Source organism: Lates calcarifer, linkage group LG7_1, assembly GCF_001640805.2.
Source record: "Lates calcarifer isolate ASB-BC8 linkage group LG7_1, TLL_Latcal_v3, whole genome shotgun sequence".
In the NCBI taxonomy this organism is placed as follows: Eukaryota; Metazoa; Chordata; class Actinopteri; family Centropomidae; genus Lates; species Lates calcarifer.
The window spans coordinates 10,351,045-10,374,523 of NC_066839.1; the positions used below are offsets into that span (position 1 = coordinate 10,351,045).

The window sequence follows — 23,479 nt, forward strand, 5'->3', positions numbered from 1 at the left end:
AGAAAGAGATGACCATGTGACTCCACTCAAGAAACAGTGTGTGATAGTCATCCGACATTATGCTCTCAACACTACAGCTTGTGCTCTTCCACACACCTAATTGTTACCAGAGCAGGAATGCAATGGAGGCGTGCCAGTTGTGTTGTGTGCAAACATTACAGCAACTCTCAGTCAGTGCCAACACTGCAATCCACACCACATCATTAAAGCATTTCAGCATGCATTTCATACAGAGTTTAAACCCTGACAGCATGTTGATGCACTTGCTTTTCACCTCAAAGTGTAATTCTGTGTTTCTAAGTGGTGCTAAAATCCTGTGTTCCCATGAGCCAAATGTACATCACATGGTGACAGACTTGAGACAATGCAATGCAATTCAATTTTATGGTCTTCAGGAATTGCCATTTGGGATGATTTTATCAAGATGGTCCCAGAGAAGATATTTATTGACACCCTGCAGCACATTTTGATGCTATACATTGTAGTGGTGTAGTATTGAATTGTAATCTTTTAAAATGGGTTTCTAATATTTTGTCCACCTGCTGCTTTAATTGTAGAGCAACACAACCAGGGCTATTATCTTGGCATTTTGGGTTTTATAGCTCCAAAGTATCATTCTGTAAATCAATACAGTCAAGAAAAATCTTCCCATCCTTCACTATAGTAACAAGTGACGCAACAGTCCAAGACCCCGCCCACGCCGAAGCTCCGTTGCTCAGCAACGCGTAAACTTTTAAGAACGGAGACATTTCCAAACAAACGCACGTCCGGGAGACTACTTGACCTGTTCGTTTCTTGGGCATTTGGCTTTCACATTTATCACACCAAGTGCAATGTCCAAGACACAGCCAAAGAAAAAGGAGTCCTCTTCTAGCAAAGTCTCTTTATCCGACCGACAGACTGAGTGAGTTTGGGTTAATGTTGGCAATCAGCGTTAATTAAGAACAGCTGTCGTTAGCATTAGCGTTAGCTTAGCGATAGGTACTATAAACTAAAGTAACACCCAGGAAACTAGCTAACCGTAGTGAAAGTATGCACATTATCTATTATCTATCTATCTATCTATCTATCTATCTATCTATCTATCTATCTATCTATCTGGCTGTCTATCTGTTGCTGAAGTCAGAGGCCTAATAGCCACTTCAAATGCACAAAATCACATACGGTTTGTTTGTTAATCCCCAGTCTGTCATTATCATGACGATAACAACCAGCAGTATGAACTAATATCACTTTCAATGTAAGAGGGTAAACAAAAGATTTGGTGGGTTTACTCTAGACTGAATCTCTGCCTCTGAGGCGGCTAATTTTGTAACTAAATATTGACAGAAGGGAAACCAAGAACAAATGAAATGACTTGCTGTATGTCATCATTTCAGAGCAGCCTCCTTAGTTGCCACTTCCTCTGAGAGCCTAGGAGGTGTGTGGCGGAGCAGATTCCCCATTTGGCCTGAGTGGAACGATGCAGAAGTCAACAAGGAGAAATGGGATTCAAGTAAAGGAGCCGAAGATGGAAAAACAAGCAAGAGTCCTAATGCTGTAAATCTGGAGCAGAAAACATCGAAATATGAATAAATTATTTATTAATTTTGCTGTCAGCAACATTCTCTGTGCACTGTATTTCAGTACAATAATAATAATTTCCTTCAAGCCCATTTTACAACTGATGTTAATTTTGATGCTATGTTGTTTCTTTGTTCACTGTGCTTCATTTCACATTCACTTTGTTTACTTGTGTCTGTAGCCATTTTATGAAGATCCTGAGGGAAAAATTTCCCTGCCTCTGTCTTTGAAGGTGCACTCCTGGAAACGCCCAGCAGAGTTTATTGCCAACAAGGTAACCTTCACGCTTCTATAAAAATGTTTCTAATGGAACAATACATGCCAAATGTCTGCTTGTCCTAATTTGACAGTGTTGATCCATGGCACTGTAAGTTAACACAGTTGGTTTATACATAGACTGATACATGCATCAGTTTAAAAATATATATTAATAGACTTCATGGTCTTGCATTGACTGAATGATTAATCTCCAGAAAAATTGATTGGTTAATTAAGTAACTGATCTGATGGTTGCAGCTATTACATACATTTACAAAGTGCATTTCTTTGCCTCATAGTGAGAAATGTAGTTAAGGAAATCTGCTCTCCAGTCACCTCCAGTGAAGTTTTAATCACTCCACATTTCTGTTACCCCTCTCTCAGTGCAGTATTTAGCAATTACTGGAAGCTTCCTGCTTTTTGAATTAGTCCTTGCCAGGTCACACACAGCCTTTTCACTCAAGATGTCAAAAGCATTTCATTAATTTCATACAAGAGGAACACGGGCTAATCACAAAAGCAATCAGCCGTGCAGATGCAGGCAACAGCACGTCTGTGATATTCCCTCCAAATCAGTCTGTATTTCTAAACCTGGTCTTACTGAAATTCTTTTGGCTTTCACTTAGAGTATCTGTAATAAAGGGTGAAAGCACAGCCTCCCTTCACCCACAGCTGGTCTCTCTCACCATCATCTGACCCATTAATTCATATTTAATTAGAAACATGGTAGAGTCTATTAACTTGGTGGTCAAATATTCATCACTGACACAGTCAGGGAGTATCATGGTGAGGTTACACCAGCACAGGCGTCGGAATGAGTGGGGAAGCATTAAGTGGGTCACATAAAACAGGTGACGTATGACAGCAATATTGTAAAGATGATTTGCCACCTATGATTATAATGAATGATTCTGATATGTATCGATCTGTGCCTACAATGAAAAGAAGCATGTACTTTCTTTTAGGGTCCCATTGTTGTTCAAAATCAACAGACATTTGACCTGATCTCCCCCAATGATCATCTGATTTGCAGTGAGGTTAGTTTTCAACTGTTTTCTTCTTCTCTCCATAAAGATTGCACTGACTTTTGGCTAGCCAGTATTGATCAGCACTTGGGTAGTTTAATTCAGATGTCAAACAGGGTGATGTTTGACTGACAGAAATGAATTAGACTGGGGTGATGCAATGCCCTATTGATTTAGTGAATGATAAGTCAGATAATTGATGCCTCAGCCAATACATTTAAAGATGGGTTGGTAGTTATTAGACCTGTTGTTACTTTTCTTCCCTTTCTCTCCTCCATCTTCAATCAAGCTGATGAGGTGGATCATCAGCGAGATCTATATTGTCTGGACGCTGTGTAACAGTAAATCTACTGGGCAAGATGGTTGGAAACCTTGGGAGCACATCTACTCGCTGTGTAAGGTGGTGAAAAATCACGTGCCACTCTACAACAACTATGGGAAATACTTGGTCAGACTCTACTGGATGGTAAGCTGGACACAGACACATACATGCACCAACACCCATTCACACACAGTCACCTGAGTCTGCTGAGGACTTTGTAAACCCTTATTTACAGTGAGATGGCTTTTTGGTCTGATCTTTACACTGTATGAAAATGCAAAAAATGGCAGAAAATTCCAGATTTCGGACACTCTCACAGATGAAGTCGTGGCACAATGTCTCCCTCTTAATCACACTTCTTTGGGGAGCTTGCTTTAGGCAGTGGATGACATAAAATTGCATTGTGTTGTTCAGCAGACCCCATAGGATGCAGCAGATGAGAGAGGAATGGGAATGGACTGAGAGTTGGAGGGGGGAAAGAATGAGAGAGCCTTATCCACTCAGAGCTTGAATCAATCAGTCTCACTGCTGTGCCAAAAGTGACTGGGCTTCATACATTGCCTGATGAATAGATAAGGCTTAACAGGAGTCAGCTGCTTCTCAGAGAGCAAGGCTCAAGTTGGATATTGACGCCTAGTAAGTCTATGAGAGCAGGCACAACCCTGGGAGGGCTTTATGCACTGCGCAGTCTGTCATTCATATCATAATTATTTAGTGTATGGTTTTTTACAGATTTTTGGCTCTAAATAAAGGTTATCATTGCATTGGGATACAGCTTGAAGTTGCTGGCCTGTGAGTTTCAGTATGTGTGTTGTTTGCCACAGATATCTGGGCAGTGGACACTACATCATTGTGTCATTTCAGAAAGGGAACTTCTTCCTGCACAACAATTTGGGTCAGCGAGAGAGTGGAAAAGACACAGCTAAAAATGTTGGTGTTCTGTAACACTGTGACTCTTTCCTTGACAAACAAGCATGACACGGTTGTAGGCAGCAATCCTCGTGCCAACCAGAGCACACTAACAGATGGTTGTTGAGATGGCATTAAGCACCCAGCACCCAGCCCCCAACCCCCTGTTTCTGTTTCCTCGCCTGCTTTTGCTCATAGGCTACTCCATTTCTCTACAGCTTGTCTGATCCTTTATTGTTCTTCACCAATCTTTTTTTCCAACTGTTTCCTTCTTCATGCCGTTGTGAATATCCATCCCATTCTCATTTTTACCGTTTTTTTTTTTTTTTTTTTTACCATCCTATAACAATATCTGTTGCTTTATTCCCGCTCCTCCTCCTCCTTTTCTTCCATTCTCCTCTAACTTGCCCTTTTGCACTGTATTTTACCCCATCTGCGAACACATCAAGCTCTTCCTTGGGGCAATGGTTTGACAAGAAAGTGGAAGAAGAGGGGAGAAAGGGAGTGTGCCCATCCGCACCCTATATAGGATTGCATTGCTTTTGCACACTGCTCTCAAAGATAAGGGAGAGGCACAGCTGTGAACAGTCAGTCAGATTATCACCTGCTTGTGCTGTTTTTCCTTACAAGCAGTGTGAAACTCCCCCAGACGGCCAGTAGACAGACCATACCACTGACAGCATGTAACAAGCTCTGACACCACACATGATGCAGAGATGCAAGCATAAGGTAGCTAATGCTAGGAGAAATATGGAAAATTAATATGAAACCCATAGATCTGAGATTTTGTGGTGATGAGTCACACATTGGGTTTTTAGAAAAAAATCCACCTATGGTGCTTATTATGACGATCAGAATCACACAAAAGGCACACATGGGAGGAGCACTCTGTTATTTTACATTAGCCATAGATGTGTTATGGGCTGGTATCAGTGATGGTCAATTACATTCCTAGCAGTGGTCTCCCCACTGGAAAAAATGTTTTCCCTGAGAGTTAATGTCCAGGACTAGTCCCAACCAAGAAATAGTCTGGTACATAACACCCTGTAAAATGGTGTATTATTATTTTTATACATTGGTTTGTGTACAGATTGAACAAATGAGATATAATGTATTAATAAGTGAGAAGTGCTGGTTGGTGGTCTGTATTTAGTTACCCTTGGGCAGAGCCAGGCTAGCTGATTCCCACAGTTTCCAGTCTTTATGCTAAGTTTGCTGGTTGGTTGGCTGATTGGAGCTACCTATATAGAGCAGGTTTAAATCAGTTGCTGTAGTCTGAATAAAATTTGAAGACTTATTTAAAAAGATACCATAATTTTGTCAAACTGCTATTTGAGGCTATTTGCACTGATTGTTAATACCACATCTTAACTCACTGTGTCCTTCTCCCTTGCTTTCAGGGTTGCTGGAGGAAGATAACAGTAGATGACTGCATGCCATTTGATGAAGACAATAACCTTCTCCTTCCTGCCTCTGCCTGTCAGTCAGAACTGTGGCCAATGTTGTTGGCTAAGGCTCTCATTAAAGTGGCCAACACGAAGTGAGTTACTGTACATTCCAACAAATGCTCTAGAAGCAACTGAGTTGGTAAACAGTTGTTATAGTCTTAATGTAAGACAGCTTAAGAACAAACTGAGCTTTACTTCAAGTATGTACCCACTACACAGGCGGGCTCTAATAACACTACTGTAAAAATGCACAGATTATGCACACCAACCTTTTGTAAAGCCAGCCCCTTAAGTAAAGTAGTATCCAGGATTGCACGGTTCTCCAATTTCACATTTCTTGTTTAAATACATTAGTAGTACATAATGTAATCACATCTGCATGAACAAAGTCATTGACATACGTACACACAGTACATACATTTATGGAAATGAAATGAACTAAACAAATTAAAGCTCATTCACATGCACATAAACCCCCTCACGGAGTGCTTTTTGCTGACATGGCCAAACCTTCACCTGACCTAATCTCTGCCTTGGGCTGAGTTGAATTTGGTGACAGACAGGCAGGGTGCATGTCTGTGATGGCGCAACATGGCGTGTGTAAAGGTGGCTGTTCAAGTGTCCACAGAAGGTCAAGATAAATGTTTTATCCAGGACAGGAAACAAAGGAGCCTCTCTCCTGGTGAATCATTTATAAGCCATAGTGAAAGTTCCTTGCACTGAACTAGGACCAAACTTTGCCCAGGTGTCTGCTGGGACTCTTTAGAAAAAGAGTCTTTTTTAACAAAAATTAATTTGAGAGCTCCCTCACTTTGGTGCTAAGTAGGTTTTTTGTAGTGGTTATGGACTGTGGCATTACCGATCAAGTTATATTGATTTCACTTCCTCGAGTGTCATGCTTGTGGACTGGATGGGTTGGTCACAAGATCCCAAGAGGACCAATTACAGCAGTTTCAGCCATCTGTTTCAATTGAAAATTGGGTGTGAAGGATACACACTTAACTCATACACACTTTCCACATTACATTCCCTACATGATATAAATCTCAAAATGTAGAACATGAGCTGAGTCTGTATCATTGACATTCAGTTACAGAGAAAGTAGAAAAAACACATTAATAATAAAAAAAACATTAATATTCTGAGAAATGGCATTCATGGAGACTATTACCTTTATCGTCTACAAAGGTATCATTCCTAAACATGATGTTAATGAAGACATATAGCACACAGTCCTTCACATTGAAGGACTGAATGATGAAATGAAAAGAGGAAGTGACATCTGTTTTTGTTGTCAGTTGCAGTAGTTAAACCTCTTGATATTGTTTACTTGATTTAGCATATGAAAACTAAAGAAGTTATATCTGAGGCCAGTGCTGGTTTGAATAGAGGGTTAAGTTTGTTGTGTTTGTCTTTTTTCTTAGAACTGTTGCAGTTTTTTAAATTATTTTCTCTCTCTCTCTCTCTTTTTCAGCGTAGTGTCAGAGGTCTGTGGGGAGATGGGTGAGTTCACCTTTATCCACAGCCTCACAGGCTGGATCCCAGAAATCAGGCCTGTAAAGTAAGATCCTCATCAGTCCAATCCTTTCTTCTGTTTCCAATCTCCTTTATCTTTAGTTATATGTCCTAAAAATATATACATATACAGTCTCTTCATTGTGTCTTTGATAAGGGGTGTGACACTCTGAATCTAATATCTAGTAGTTTATCATTAAATAGCCTGCAGCATTTAATTGACTCACACAGTCTGTCAAGGTGTACATTTTATCATCTCAAATATATGTGAAGTATAGTGTAACAAAATCCTACTGAGAAGTGAATCTGTCTACAGCAGTATGGAAAGTCATACTCTGGGAGAAAATGACTGAGGTCTAAAATGGAAACAAGGAGATATATTATAAAGGGGGAGGAGAGGCAGCTTGCAGTGGAGAATCTCAGCTTGTCAGTGATGGAACTTTAATGGGGCAACAGTGTTTTGGAGTGGAGCCGGGGTATGTTATTCTCTCTAGCTCAGCAGGTTAGCTGCTGTTAGTGAGTCGCCTGGGGAATCTATGAACACATACAGGCACTGAGCATGACTGTGTTTGTGTTACAGATTAAATTGTGACACATGGGCATGCAGTCCTTTGTGTGCATACCCATGAGCACACCCATACAGAGGATTTTATTTACATCATCTACTATACTACAGTGTTTTGGCTGCAGAAACGTTTTACTTATGTTCTTGTTTGTAGATGTATTTTTTGCAGTTGTACTAGCATAATATTCATCTCTAAGGGTAGCTGGTTGGCATAGGATATCCAGGGCTGTTCAATTTTCTGACCAACACTTATAATCAATGCAGAGAAGTCATTACTGTAATCCAGAAAATTATATCAAAAGTTATATAGTTATAACTAAAAGTCAGTATTATGCTCTGCTGCATCAGGCACTGTTGCTACCCTTCACAACTCCTGAGCTAACAAGCTGGAGAACCTGTCTTCTTGGGTTGTGTGATTCTGGAGATTTCTCAGCCTTCCTTTGGAGGCTACTGAAAAAGGGGAAGTACATGATGCAATTCAAACCAGATTTTGTCCAGTGGCCAGCTGAAACGGCTGGCACTGATGGGCTCTGTGGACACAGACCACAGAAGAATTTTTATTACCAATTTTCACATGTCCTCCTCACATGACAAAGATGTGATCAGGCTAAAAATCTGAAAAGTGTTCCTTTAGATTAATGTTCAAGTGATGTCCTTCAAATAAGATAACATGACTCGCTTCTCACATTTCACCTGCTGATCATGCATAAAGATGATGTTAACTGTTTCTGATATAATAACCTAAGATAGTAGCCTAGTATTACCACTGTCAGTCTGAATGTGCTGAAATGGCCCATATACTGTATCTAGCAAAGGAGGTTAGAAACCAACTGCTAGGTACTATTTTTGCTCTGACTTCGTACTTAACTGGTTGCGTCATTATGTTGTATTTGTGAGGTTGAATAAAAAACATTGTTCAAAGGATGAGAGAGAAGATTGTGCTTTGTACTTTATTTATATGAGAGGGGAGAAATGCTGAAGTAAATGCTGTAGCCCATTGTATCACAAATGGAGGGAGGAACAGGAACAAAAACTGCAGTGGGCTTAGAACAGGGTACAGTATCATTTGATACAAGAGCAGTGTTTGTGTTGCGTTATAAGCTAAACAATAGACATGAGAGCTTGACATCACTCCCTGTCTGCTTGTACAATTGTTGAATTTTTGCATTGGATAGCATTACAGTTCACAAATCCCTATAAACCTGGCTTAAAGGTCCTGGCTTAAAGGTGCAAACTGAAAGATTATTAAGAATAAAGTGATTATTGTGAAATTTAAGAACTCTTAACCTGTAACCAATCACATTATCTTCTCACAACCTCCTCTCAGACCTGTATACTTGGGAAAAATCTGGGATTTCTTACGAGAGACCATTCCTGTATTTACTCACACGGATGAGAGTTTGCCAGAGACAAAGCCTCAGACTGCAGATCCAACTGCAGGGAGAGATTCCAGCCTGAATGACAGCAAGAGCCAGCTGCCAGAGAGAGAGGAAAGTAAGTCAGACACCCACACATAAATACACACGCACACACACACACACACAAAAAAAAACACAAACACAATTATGTACACATGCACACCTGCAAATATACATCTCAACTATACACTCTGCTTGCACATGTAATTGAGTGAATCAATCATCCATTAGTTTGTGATCAGTTGTATGCACAGATAATTTTTACTGCTCACTGTTATATCTATATATACTGTATATATACACAGTACTGTATATGCACACACAAACATATATATATATAACATATATATATGTATAGTGTGTGTGTGTGTGTGTGTGTGTGTGTATGTATGTATGTATGTATGTATGTATGTACTATATATTTGTATATATGTATGTGAATGCACAGTGTGTATAAATCTCTGTTTTGCTCCCTCTGCATCTATAATTCAACTAGTATAGAGCATGACAATGAATATTTCATCGTCCCACAGAAACTTTCACTTATCAATGATTCCATTTTCTTATGGCAGTAATAACCTTAAACCTATGCAGCATTCATAGTATTGCTCTGGTGATTTACTTAAGGACAGGAAAGTAATGCTATACTATGAAATAAAACAGTTTTTGAGCCCTGTTGTTTCTCAGCCAGTGCTCTGCTGCGTCTTTCCTGTCGTTTCAATTATCACTTCCTGTTTTCCCAAGCTCATGTATTATGAAGTGCAGAGGGGGTTAATGCGTGTATGGTGGACTATAAATAAACCAGCAGAGGGAGCAGTGGCAGGGTGAATTATTTGGTGTTCCCGCAGGGCAGAAGAGCCTCCCAAGTCAAGTGTGGTTATCTGATGAAGGCAGGATTGAAACATGTCCTCAGAAAAGAGTTTGTGGCTTGGAGTTGTTTCAGGTCATTGTGGTGAGCGATTACGACTTTATTAAGGTCGTACAGTTGATTTAAATCCGAATGTATTTGTTATTGAAACACAATTTTAAATTAACATCATCATGCTAATTACACTTGGCATTTTACAGAATTTAGTCTTATTTAATAAAGTAATTTAGTCTTTGATAAAGTGGCACAAAGGAAATATTTTATGGGACAACATTTTCGTCTGCTATAATCATTTGCATTGTACTCACAGTATTAACATAATCAAAAATAAAATTTGACATTTTGTTGTAATTGGGCTGCAGTATGGATTAAAAATCCTTTACTCATATTCCCCCACCTGCTCTTTCCTACTGTAATCTGTCTCTTGGTCTCACCTACAATCCCTCTTGTTCCCTCTTGTGTTAAGTGCTATTTATTAACATAATGTAATGACATACATGCTGAAAGTGGCTTTAGCTCTCAAAACATTTATGTTTTAGGGAAATGTTTATGGACACACACAATCAAACACAAAAAACTGCATACATTCTTTCTCTCTCACTGTTTCTGTTCTCATTTTATTCTATTGAAATGCATGAATTGAAATGCATAAATCACTATGCAGTGTGAGATCCACTTCTCTGTTCAATTCTTAATGTGTAGCCTTTATATTAGTCCGGCAGTGCTCCCTTCTCTCCTCACCATGGTCCTTCAAATTGATTTTCCATGTCTCCTGGCCCATGTGCTCCTTATACAATATACTCTAAGATCCACTATAGGGGGCACAGCCATCCATAGATAACCTAGATACCCTCTTGTTGCCTTATTTATACCTGTGGAGACCAGTAGTGCTTTCACATCTGCAGTTCACTTAACATTGATTTGGAAATTTAGTTTCATTTTCTTTTTTAAGGCATTACTTTACATTGGTAGATGGCTCCAGCTTTTGCGATGTCAATATCACACATATAGTTAGACTATATTGTATTTATAGTCCATGTAGCTATAGGTCAGTTTATGTGAATTTGTGCGAGTTTGCATATGCCCTTTGTTTTTACCTGTGCTTATGTTAATTAGATTACCTGTGTGTTTCTCAGGTACCCCAGAGGTAGTGGTGTGTGCCAGCTACTACCCCTTTCAGCCACATAACAACTCCTTTGAGTTTGGCCAAATGGTATGCCTTTTCACCATCCTTCCTCTCACTTGCTCATTCATTACACTGTTGTGTGACACATTTGCATCCATGAAAACATGAAGCAGATTGTAGTTACATCTTCAATGCAGATTTGGAAGCAGAGCAGAGATCCACATTCTGATGCAAATACTACATGGTCTTAGTGCAATCTGGCTAGAATATCTACATAATCATTTCAAAGAGAGAAAAAACAACCTCAACTCTGATGCATCTTATCAATGACCTAAGCAATACAAATGGCACATTCTTGTGTTGACCTAGATGGACCCAAATAAATATGAAATGAACATAGAATATGTTTTGGAATTGTCAAATTTGTTTTGATTGACTCATGCATAATTATGGTTTCATCCTAAATCTTAATACGTCATTGAGTTTCAATACTTCTACCATCTACCATTTTAGTCACCTCTGTTATAAAGCACAACAATGTGAAAATGCACTGAAGCCACATAGTTGCAGTGGGTGGTAGAGATGAAACATAACAGTGCTTGTGATCTGGGGGCATGTTGTGTTCTATTTGGATGCTTTGCCTCAACAGGCTTCACTTGTTTTATTATTTACACCCATGCTAAACCTAATTGGCGGACAGTTTCCAAGATTTTTGTTTAGAATCCTCTTTTGACAGTTGGAATTGACTCACCTGTGGAGTTAGTTACATTTTTTAAAATACTTGTGCGCGTTTTCTTCAGTGAGTGTGGCATGACTGTTTTCTGTGTATTTTTCTATATGCTTGCTTACAGGCTAATTCCTCAGAGTTCCTGCGTCGGTACAGTCTCTCCTTGCTCTACAGTCACATTACCCTGTTGACCAGAACCCGGGCCTGCCCGTTGGAGGCACCACCCCAACCACCACCTGTGCCCCGCTGGAAACTCATCCGTCAGCGCAAGGAGACTGTAGTCACTGATGAACCACGGAGTGAGTGAGAGGGAAGCGGGAAATTAAAAAAAGTTTTGAATTACGTTAAGAAAAAAAGGTGATGAAGGGGAAACCAGGAGGAGAATGCAGGGGAGGATATCAAACAAATAAAAAAGCACAAATTATGTGATAGAGTGTAGGTGAATGTCATAAATAGATATGACTAGAAGGGAAGGCGAGTGATAAAGTGGAAGATTTAGAACCTACAGTACAGAGGGCATACAGTACCGCATGCAGGAATGAAAATAGAAGGGGGATAGGTACAATTTCTCTGTATTGTAAATAGCTGCTGTTTCAGGCATATCTGACATCAGCTGATCTCTGAGTGAAAAACAGAGAACAAAGTAAAAAGAGTCAGTGTGAAAAAGCAGTGCTGGCATGATGTGTGAGGACTTTTTCTTTTCTCTTTTTGCAGAGCTCCCTTTGTCAAAACCGGAGCAGTTCGTTGAGATTGCCAGCCCTTTTCTCTCCTACCGTGTCAAGAGCAGCATTGGCTCGATCCCAGAACTGTGTGTACACTAAATTGATATAAAACTGAGAAATTAAACAAGATGCATCTTTTCTGCCTTTCTGCTCCAAAGCTCATTTAGCCACTAGGTAACCTGTGCTCTGACCTCTCTGTCGAGGAAAGATAGCGAGAAAATAACTTCCAAATTGGGATCAGTAAAGTACATTATCATTATGACATTACTATTTTTTTTTACCTTTTCCTATCTTCTCTCTGTAGATCCATCTCTTACATACTTTCTGCCTGCAACATAGCAATCACATACTGACAGCTGACAAACTCTAACTATATGAGTATTTTTATCCATACACACTGATTTTTCCCACTAGCCTATTAGTATACTAACTGGAAGAAATGTTTGCTAACATTCTTAAGCTAAAAAAAAAAAAATCACAGATCTAAGCAATGTTATGGTTGAAATGCTGTCCTAGTGTCATTCAGTGTGACATGTATGACTCATTTGTAGATGATATTGTGTATTCCTTCTAAATATGTTCTGGCATGATGATGATATGATGCATGTACTGTATGTGCACATGGCATGAATATGTGTCTTTGTGTGTCAGAGAGGCCAAGCAGAGCGCTCAGAGGAAGCATTCCTACGGATCCCCTCTGGTGTCCATTGCTGAGAGAGAGGAGACTGAATGCCGAGAAGGCCTTGAGCCTGATGCAACTGAACGCACTGCTAACTCACCAAACAGTACAGACAAAACAGAGGTATATAGAATTACTGTCTGCTGGGAACAAAATTTATTTTTGCATTCAGCATTTATGTGTATTGAACATTTATTGAGCATTTTGTTGTTTCATGTAGAATCTTAATTATTTGTGGTTACCTAGAGCCATTTATGTAATAGCCTATGAAGTTCTGTGAAGTCCACAGTAACGCTATTTATCCTGAAACTAAGATAGTAGCAGCTGTCTGCAAAATTTTGTTGCCTCTTCTTGTTATTTTCTCCTCATTTTCCCCCCTCCCTGTTCCCCAAGCCCTCTGTCTACGCTGTAAGTATGCAGTTGAAGGCTCATCAGAGTAGCTCTGTGTGTCAGTGACAACAAGGCTGCCATCCCCCAGTCTCAAAGTCACTTCTGTTGTCTCCCAGCCAGGCCACCACTGACCAGGGGCACATCTGCACTAAAGAGAGAACCAGTGACGGAAGGGAGATGAGGACGGGGTGTAGCAGCGGAGAGACACAGAGACGAGGATAGAAACAAAGATAGAGAGGAATAAAAAGGGTGGCGAATAAGAAAGGAGGGGGATTGAAAAATGGAAAGAAAGTGACAGTTGGACAGGGAGACGATGAAAACTGAGCAAGAAGCAGGGAGATATGGGAAAAGAGAATCTCTGGTGTGTGGTGGTGGTGAACGGGGCGCGTGGGTTTCATACAGGGAGAGGTCATGTACTGCACTGATGAAAAAAGCAGTGCAATTAGATGGTGAGCCATCAGTGTCTGCATCTCCTGGGGGGTTCATTATTACACTTCACTCCTAGCATACAGAGAAAAAATAGAGTTCATATTAATCGCCCTCTTGTGTAACTGTGACCAGTTATAGGGCGGTTAGGCTAGGGCAGTATGGACACGCTAATTTGATGTGTCGTTTGATGGGTGTGTGCACATGCACTCGTGCGGGTTGGGTTTGTGTATGTGTCATATGTGTGCCACATTTATACTGAATGTGCTCCTACTCTGCACAAGCACGTGGTGGGTCACATGCTGAGGGGACTGTACATCAAGTGAGAAGGAGTTTTTGCTGTTTTGACCCCTCCCTCTGTTTTGGTCAGCACTGGCCAACGGACTCGACCGCTGTGCCTAGCCCCTAGAATAGAAAAAGGTGGTGTCACATGATGTCCCTAATACCCTCAGTAGCATACACAGTTTAGTGTGGGTTAAAGCATTAGGTCCTGGAGTAAACGTGCAGTTTTAACCTCTTATATACTTGGAATGTGGCTAATCACAAAATCACTAAAGCCCTTCCATGGTTTCAGTTTGCTTATCCCAGAGAACTACACTTCCCGAAGTCCAGTTTGGGCTGTGAGATAAATTGACTTCCTTGTGCCCTTGAAATGTGAACAGCCACAAGGAGATTTTTGATTCAATTAAAATTTTTTTTTTTTTATTCCATATTTTTAATGTATGAATTGGGGTACACTTCAGGGGTAAATGTGAAATATGGAGAGTCTCCTGGAGAGCAAAGACTTAACTCTGGTTGTGTAAAATAAAGCCCCATAAAGTGTGGGACTTGAGAAATGCAGCCTCTTCTACCCATCAACCCATGACTGTGATTTGATCATGGAAAAAAATAGCTGTCTCCTGTGAAAGCAGCAGCTTAAAGTCTCAGGAGCCTTGTGTGTAAGATCTATCAGCCTTAGTCTCTTACTGTATGCAGGTAAGACAAGCGATCTAATAGAATGGCATGCTGTGGGTGGACAGGACATACCATGCCCTAGAGCTTGACTCAAAAGTTTTATGCACGCTTGTGAACACACACACACACACACACACACACACACACACACACACACACACATACATACACATGCACGCACGCACGCACGCACATACATTTTTGTTGCAGGAAAGTGTTGCTATAGTGGTGGAGAGGAGGTCAAGTGTGCCTCCCAATCACAATGCCTCTTTCCGTCTGTCTGGGTCCCTGGGTACTTATTCAAATAAGTGGTGACTCACACACACACACACACACTCGTTCTGACTCATCAGAGAATCTTGGCTGGGGTTGCTTTGAAGTTACACGACACGAAGCCATAATTCTTATTCAGAGCTGAGTAAACTGTTGGACATTCACCAAGATTTTTCCTCAGAGGAGCATTGTTGAAGTGACTTGAAGTGAAGGGACCTGGGGGAAAGTTCAGCTAGTTGATACAGGTGTACCACACTCCTTGTGCTTGAGTCTAGCTTTGTTATCAAAGGCAGCAGTAATACTCTTTTCCAGACCACATCATGTCCTGCCCTGCTCAGACAGAAGAATATGGTATTTGAAGGATTTGATAATGACTCATTAGCTATATTTCTTTATTGTGCTGGGCAGACGAGCATGAAATCAGAGCTGTTGAGTAATTCCCCTCTAAGAGAAATAACATGCTAAACAACATAATAACTCCTCATCTGTCACTGACAGTTGAAGTAAATTAGAGCTGGTATTCCCTGGTGGTGTTTTTTGCAGGGGAGGAGCAGCCCTTGTCACATTAAACTGTGTCTCGTGTCCTGTGGTGTTCGGCGAGAATGGCGCAACACCACAGCTGGCATGGAATCACTAGAGGGTAGAGGCGTATCTCTGGCAGTGTTACTCTATCAGCAACTCACTGTTCATGCCTCTCTCACTCTCTTTTTCTCTCTCTCTGTCCCTCCAGGTTACTGCAGAGGACGGCAAGAAGGACGATGATGAAATCTCCACTGGTAAAAGCTGTTCCTTTGCAATGCTGGGCCCCTCATTCATGTTGAAAGTAATCTGTACTGTATCTGTACACAAGCTTGATTTACCCGAGGTCAAATATTAGGCTACTAAAATGGGCAGATGCTCATTAATCCTACTTCATTGGAAATGACGAATGTGGCGAAGGTCTTCATTATTGCTTGACTTGAACAGCATCTGTGCAGCATAGTCCAATTAATGTGATTAGAAGAATTTGCATCTCTCGCCTCCTCTTTCTCTCCATGACTCCATCAGTTGGCCAAGACACTTTGAAGAAGATGGGACTGAAATTATGCCTTATGACAACCGGCCAATTCCCTGCCTTCTCTCTGCCCCCGTTTAGTTGCTTAGTAACACCTGCAGTTTGAGTGAGCAGACCACCATTGCTCAGCAGCAGAGACACTGGCCCTCGCCGCCTCAGCTTTCTGATCAGACTCTCGCTTTGAGTAGAGCTCGGGGGCAGAGCAACTGTGTGTGTGCGTGTTTGTGTTTTTTGGGTGGAGAGCGTGTCTGTGTGCATATGTCTATGACTTTGCACTGCTTGCATTGAGATAGTGGGAGTCAGTGAGTGGGAGTGTGGATGTGCATGTGAGCTTACACTATGCCATTATGTGGGAGTTTGGCCAATTCAACTCACTGTATTTAAGATAATGATTTGAGTCTAGGATAACTTGCTGTGAGTCACACGAGGAAAAGGCATTTTGTTACTTGCAGCATTTTAAAATGGGAGATCTCACTGTGTGGATGAAAAACACCAGTCAACTCAGATGCCTCTCAGCTTGATAAGGACATGTTTTTCCTTTATTGAGATACTGCAGATTTGTATTAGCAATAATGAATAATGCATTTAAATAAAGTACCATGCTTTATAATCCAACTCTAGATCGACCCAAAACTGCAACAAAGGAGCCTGTAACTGAGGATCTCTCAGTTCCTGTCAAACCCATTCTGCAGGAGACCTGGGTGGACCTGGATGACTTTGCTAAATGCTTTCAGTGAGACACACACAGATGCATATATGCACGTATTAGATAGAACCGCATTACAAAGAAAAGCAGTACCTAAAGAAATATGTGATCAAGATTGTAATTGCTTTGATTAACTAAAAATAACTGCTATGTATCTGTGTTTTTCTTCCAGGACTCTGTTGGTGTTCCATAAATCACAGAGCTACACACATCATATCCATAAGTCTCATTTTAAGGTACAGTATGTATCACAAAATTACCCAATTTAATTTAATTTTGCCATGTTCAATGTCCAGTACTGATACTTTCCAAACTTTCCATTTAGTTTCCTAGATAATCCCATGTGTTTGTGCTATGACACATTAATGCTGTTTGTATTTAATATATTGCTACTAACATAGATGTTGTCTGCAGAGCACCGTCTTGTCCAAAACTGTGACAGGTAGCAGCAGCACTGGATCATCTACACACCTTACCACCATCCCTGTGACATCTGCTGTTGCAAGCCCTGACGTACGCACATGCAACACATACAAACATACAAACTTGCATTGTACATAAGCACATGATTTTCTATGTGTGATCTAACCAACATTGCATGTAGTACTCACTAATGATATGTTAAGATTACTCAGCTCATTTCATACTCGGCTCATTTCATGTTTTGACATAAAGTTTGCTAACTTTATATTTAGTGGGAGTGTTTTTTCAGAGCCTGGAAGCCACAACAGTATAAGCACAGATCATTTGTCTGAGAACCAAAGATATACATTAGTTTTTTGAGGGGTCAGCAGTCTACAGATATATAGTGATTGCAAGCTGTTCAATGGTTTGTAAGTAATGAGGAAGTTTTTAAAGAAACTTATAAATTTAACCATGGTCCAACTCACTGAGGCCAAAACAGCAGAAACTTAGCCACATTTGAGGTATTTGTTAAAAGCAGTTGTTGTCCTGTCTTCAGGAAGAAGTGATTCTTTCAAGTTCTCAAAGAGAACTGCCTATCACTGGTATCACATGCATCACATATACACTCCTCTGAAGTCATCTGAAAGTGACAGGTTGCATATGTGCGTGTTAGCACAGTCCTTTGTCTGACTTTTTGAGCCAATTCTGCTTGTCACTCTGGATATGCATGCACGCTCTACCTCTTCTCTTGTTCTCTATTTGTCCCTCTCTTTGTCACCTGATTTGTCTTTCTGTCTGTCTTTCTTACTGGCTGCTTTTTCTTACATCCCTAAATTCAGTGTCTTGCCCTTTCCTGTGCAGGTGTCTCCTCAAATGCTTCTTTAGCTCACTTGGCTCTTTTCTATCTCTTCTTATCTCCTCTGCTTACCTCCTCTTTTCCCCTCTTTTCCTCTCCTCTGTAATTTCTCTTCTGTTAAGCCACCTTTTATCTATCATCCCTCCCTATGGCTTTCTGCTTGTTCTCTCTTTCATGTTTTCTGTTCCTTGTCTGCCTTTGTACTGATAACTAAGTCTAGTATATGTGTGTGTGTGTGTGTGTGTGTGTGTGTGTGTGTGTGTGTGTGTGTGTGTGTGTGTGTGTTTCCCACTAAGTGTCCAGAAGTAAGAGGCACTCACTACCTCTGTGTGGACAGCCTGCAACCTTCCCAGATCCTCATCAGTTTCTCTGCTCTGCTTCTCTGGGGAGATACAGCTGAGGAGAGTAAGGATTTATCTAAACACATGCGTGCGCGCACACACACACACTCACACGCACAGAGATACTGAGATGCAAAAGGATTTTCTGATATTCTGATAGAGCCAGTACTGTAAGGAGCTTGACTCAAGTCTTCTAATGGCAATTATAACTCACTCTCTCTCTCAGCATGCACAAACCCTACCTACATAATAACCTTATTCAGGATATATGTATATGTAAATATTCATAAAAATTGTGTAAGTTATGAATGTGACCTACTGTGTTTGTGATATCTAATTATAGTGTGACCAATACACCTTTTCACTCCTGCTTAGAAAAGGAAATGTCAGCAGCATGTAAGTCTGCAGTTCTTATCGCTCATCCGCACTCCTGGAAGAGTCTGCAGTCTCAGCTGCCTGTTCTCACTATCAAGACCACCTCCTCCAAGGCAGCCATGCTTAACTTACCTCCAGGGTAGGACAGCATTGATTGTTTACTCTTCCATCCCAAATCAAGTAGTTTTCCTGCTTATGCAATCATGAGAGATGACTGATGACAAAACTGAAAGCTTAGATCACAAAGAAAAGACACATATCTGTCATTTACAGATATTATGTTTCAGTGCTCTGTAAAGTAGATTCATGTTTATCAAGATTCCCATTAGTGACCGATCTCATGTTATCAATATCTCCATTCTATGGTGCTCTTGAATTTGTGTGAATTTCAGTACGTATCTATGTAAAAAATATTACCCTGTCTCAAATTTCCAGTCCCCTTTTCTGTAAATTACATTTACAGCTAATAACCATAAATTACACTAAGCTTTAATTCACATCACAAGAACGTGTCAAAAAATGTATGCATTTGTTGCTCAGTACCCTTGAGAGCTTCTGATGAAAGAAAGAAATGTATAAGCATTTCACTGTTGTTGTGATTTCTGCAGCTGTGCAGAGATCTACTTAAAGCTATCATAAAGTTAGCAGAGGGTATTTGCCTACCTCAGATGCTCTGAAAAGCAGTAAAAAGCATCTGTCCTAGTCTCTATTAATGGGTGCTACTTGGCCTAGAAGCAGAGGCCCTAGTTTCTGGGGTCAGGTGCAGGTATGCAGCAGTGCAATTACCACTGAGCCATAATCACACACATAGCACTCAACTTATCATGCTCATATGCCCCATAGTACATTCTCTCCACGAGATAATAGCTGATGGGCAGCAGTCATTTTTAAAATACTTCCACACTTTTTCTCTCTCTGCTCTTTGAGCCCATCTGTATGTGCTACACTATTTATTCAGTGTACTTTTTCTTCCATATTATCTGAACATATTAGTCTATGCTAATCTTTTAATTTTAAAGAGATTTTTGTCTTTCCCTCCCTCTCGCTTTCCACTTGTCTCTCTTCTCTTCCTGTACTCATCCTGTACACCTTTTCTCTTCCCATCCTTTTCCCTTTTGTATGCTGTCCTATTCTCCTGCAATTCTAACCCAGCTCTGCCTCAGTGCTCATCCATCTAGTTAGACTGTGATGGCTGAATTATGTAAAGCTAATGGGGCCGAGCAAGTGGGGTTCCACTCTCATGTCTGACCAGGCCCTGTGAACTGAGCTTGGCACTTGGCAGAGAGGACATTAGGCTACAGCTCTTCTGACTGTTTGACCCACGCACTACTACTTGACAGAACATAATTCCATTATTAAGACTAGAAAGAGATTTTATTCTGTGGAATGCACTGTTGCTTCATGCATTTTCTATCTGACTGTACTGTTACTATTACAGAGAAGTGTGGAGGGTGGAGCGATACTTCTGTGCTACTTACAATTAATGTCTTGTATTTTTAGTGAGATAACACTAAAACTACTGGTTGAAGTGGTAGCAATATGCGCAGCCCCTTCAGTGGACCCCATACTTCACTACCATATAGTGCTATGGGCAGGATAACACCAGATTTTAATTTAATTAAATTTTCCCTTTATTTTAGTGCATCTACTATCATGTTGAAACCTCTTGATGCTGCTATAATTAGTTGATTTATGGTGGTACATTTGTTTTTCTGACATAATATTAGTTTTCTTCATATTTCTCTCTCTTCCCTCCAGGCGTCATGTGTTGTCCTTCAACACAAAGGCAGCACTGGGCTATCACATCCACCTGTGCAGCAAGACACCTTTCATCTTTGGGGATGAAGAAACCATAATGTCACATCTTACCAAGGTGACCAACACCTGCAGTTATCAGTTTACAATTATAGTAATTCCATTACATTAATTTGTAAATTTAAGAGGTAATTTTAGTTTGTTTGGAGTAACAAATACTGAACAGCAATTTACTTTATTTTATTTGTCTGTGGATGCAATTTCCCAGCTGAGAAGTTCACTGTAGTTAAAGGAAACAATACAGAATTTATACCTTGTTCCACATTTTTTGTTTCTGAAGACATACAGACCTATCAAGATATACATGTAGATACCCTTTCTTTCATCATACCACCCTGTCTGCTTTTTCCTGTCACCTGCTGTTACTAGATAGATACACCCGTCACTTTTACACTTCTGGGATAAGGGATGAACAGCAGTGTTTAATTTCTCATCTTCAGGTCAACTCTCCTAATAAAAGCTTGCAGTCCAGTCCAGTCCAGCTTTGCTGTTCCATTTAGCTTGGATTCTGTTTAATTTGCGTAAGTAAATAAAAATGTTGCTGTTTCCCCTCTTTTTTCGTCTTTTATCAGGAAAGTACTCGTTTTACTGAGCAGGCCTCGTCCATCATGAGAGCCCTGTCCAGAGTGGTGGCTTCCTTTACTGGTGAGCAGGACCAGCCAGCAGCCAGAAGAACCCTAGAAGAGGCTCATTGTCCTCAAAACATCAACACTGCCCTGGGAAAATGGGAACACCACAAGGTAGCTTGCTTATAGTGGTACACAGTTGTACTTCAGTTTGAATGTTTTTCAATATTAAGTGTGTGTGTGTGTGTGTGTGTGTGTGTGTGTGTGTGTTAGGTTTTCAACTCTGCAGTTTACCACATGCTGTGTGAGGCTCTGGCCAGGAAGCTGACAGCAGAGGAGCGATTTGCTGTTCTGGCCCTCACTGTTGACCCTTTACTCTTGGCCAGTGGCCACAAAGAAGACTCCCCTGCATGTAGGTGCCATTTGTGTGATTGCGAATTTTGTATGTTATCCATTTATGTATGTTTGTGAGTATATACAGTACCTAAAACATATAATATAGGTTGTCACAACTTTAACAAAGTTTTTGTCAGTTGTGCCAAAACCTGAGTCTTTAAACTGCACTATATCTTTGTTCTGCTCTCACAGTGAATGTAACTGCTAAAGCAGCAGATTTAAACACTGTATGACACCTGCTCTACCCAAATAATTTAAGTATAGCATAAGATTTCATTCACATAACAGTAAAGTGAATTAAACTTAAAATAGTTGTTTGAAATTGTTTAAAACTTGGTTTCCATTGTACAGTATTTCACAGTTATCATAATTTGATATTCAACCATAACTTGCATTTTTATGTTCTTAAGTAGATGCAGAGTCAAAACCTCCAGAAAACTGGAGAGACAGGCAGGCGACAGACAAGGAGGTCAAGGCAGTCACCATTCTGCAGGCTGGATTCAGAGGGCACTTGGTGCGAGAAATCCTTAATTCCTCAAAACCTGGTAAACACATTCATCCACACACATAGAAAATATATTAATTTAAATATCATGATCAGATTTAAATTTTATATTTCATGTGACTTGTTGAAAATACTGACTTTTGATTAGACAGTCTCATTAGATTCTGCTTTTGTCGTTAGTGCTCTGTGTTTGAAAGACAGACATCTGCAGCAACTGGACAGGCTTAAGGGGCTATATTAGGATTAAAAAAACAAAAACAGCAGAATACCCGTGTTTCATTTGGAGCTTATTATTTTCACACACACACACACAGACAACACCTTCTGCTTCTTACATTCACTGTTTGATTTAGCCCGATGGCATATATTGAGCCTCTGAGCAGTGGCACAAATATGTATTGATGAGACTGCCACTCTTACTAATACACCCTGACAGATGAGGGGTGGCCACAGAGGGGATACACACACTTGCACACAACATTCCTGCATCAACAGCCTAACCTCTCAGTAGTGACAGCAAGAGACAGTTTGTAGGGAAAAATGAGAGAATAAATAGAGGGACAGAGCTGAGCAGATTTTCCTCCAAATTTATTCCGTAATCTTGCTTTGGAATAATGCTTTCTTTTTGTTTAATGTACGGTTTTGTTGCCAGGTATGCTTTAGTGCAGGTTGCAGGCAATTAAAAAAATTCCTCAGTTTCAGTTTAATTGTTTTTAATATCCAATTTTGTCTAGAGATGGTTCTAATTATCTTAGTTTGAAGGAGCACCACTGTTTGTTGATTCCAGAGTACGCTGGAGGTGACACATTGCCCAGACATTCTCTATTTATTGGCAGGACCTGAAGCTAACAGTGTCTTCTGCAGGCACAACACATGACACTGTCACCCTGTGATTAACTTGCACGTATGGGCGTATGCACAGCCTCATTAATGCAGCATTTGCATAAAACATAAAGTGTCAGTGGGATTTTGCCTATTTTTTTTATGACATGAAAATGTGGTTCCAGCATACCAAATATTAAAAATATCAACATTATTATAGAACCCATCTGCCAGCAATGCTAAAAAAATATTGCCGGGGGTTATGTGGCATTAGTATGGGCATACACACGCACAGGCTGAATAGCTTGACTTCTATGAAATAGGCCTGTCAATGTTAAGTTCTCTCAAATTTTCATTCATTTACTTGTCAAAGCACGAGTGCACAAGTGGCTTTCAGAGTGGCACTTACGGTAATGGCAAAACACCAATCACATTTTAAAAACACTGCCT

The 23,479-nt window shown here is 40.3% G+C and overlaps 1 protein-coding gene across 2 annotated transcripts in view; it reads left to right on the top strand.

Annotated features, from left to right (window-relative positions):
• The first annotated feature begins 679 nt into the window (after positions 1 to 679).
• Positions 680 to 23,479, top strand: part of adgb (androglobin) — a 37,315-nt gene continuing 14,515 nt past the window's right edge. Inside the window, exons 1-22 of one of the 2 annotated variants that reach the window (XM_018672632.1) lie at positions 680 to 904; positions 1,380 to 1,539; positions 1,745 to 1,837; positions 2,787 to 2,858; positions 3,136 to 3,312; positions 5,478 to 5,617; positions 7,000 to 7,086; positions 8,933 to 9,099; positions 11,028 to 11,104; positions 11,869 to 12,043; positions 12,459 to 12,552; positions 13,118 to 13,268; positions 15,919 to 15,964; positions 16,864 to 16,975; positions 17,121 to 17,184; positions 17,363 to 17,461; positions 18,506 to 18,614; positions 18,926 to 19,064; positions 20,684 to 20,798; positions 21,313 to 21,480; positions 21,580 to 21,718; positions 22,113 to 22,247. In XM_018672632.1, the coding sequence (XP_018528148.1) occupies positions 834 to 904; positions 1,380 to 1,539; positions 1,745 to 1,837; positions 2,787 to 2,858; positions 3,136 to 3,312; positions 5,478 to 5,617; positions 7,000 to 7,086; positions 8,933 to 9,099; positions 11,028 to 11,104; positions 11,869 to 12,043; positions 12,459 to 12,552; positions 13,118 to 13,268; positions 15,919 to 15,964; positions 16,864 to 16,975; positions 17,121 to 17,184; positions 17,363 to 17,461; positions 18,506 to 18,614; positions 18,926 to 19,064; positions 20,684 to 20,798; positions 21,313 to 21,480; positions 21,580 to 21,718; positions 22,113 to 22,247 (2,590 nt within the window). In that variant the 5' untranslated portion in view covers positions 680 to 833. The remainder of the gene's footprint in view (positions 905 to 1,379; positions 1,540 to 1,744; positions 1,838 to 2,786; positions 2,859 to 3,135; positions 3,313 to 5,477; positions 5,618 to 6,999; positions 7,087 to 8,932; positions 9,100 to 11,027; positions 11,105 to 11,868; positions 12,044 to 12,458; positions 12,553 to 13,117; positions 13,269 to 15,918; positions 15,965 to 16,863; positions 16,976 to 17,120; positions 17,185 to 17,362; positions 17,462 to 18,505; positions 18,615 to 18,925; positions 19,065 to 20,683; positions 20,799 to 21,312; positions 21,481 to 21,579; positions 21,719 to 22,112; positions 22,248 to 23,479) is intronic. The other variant, XM_051071862.1, reaches the window with a different exon arrangement.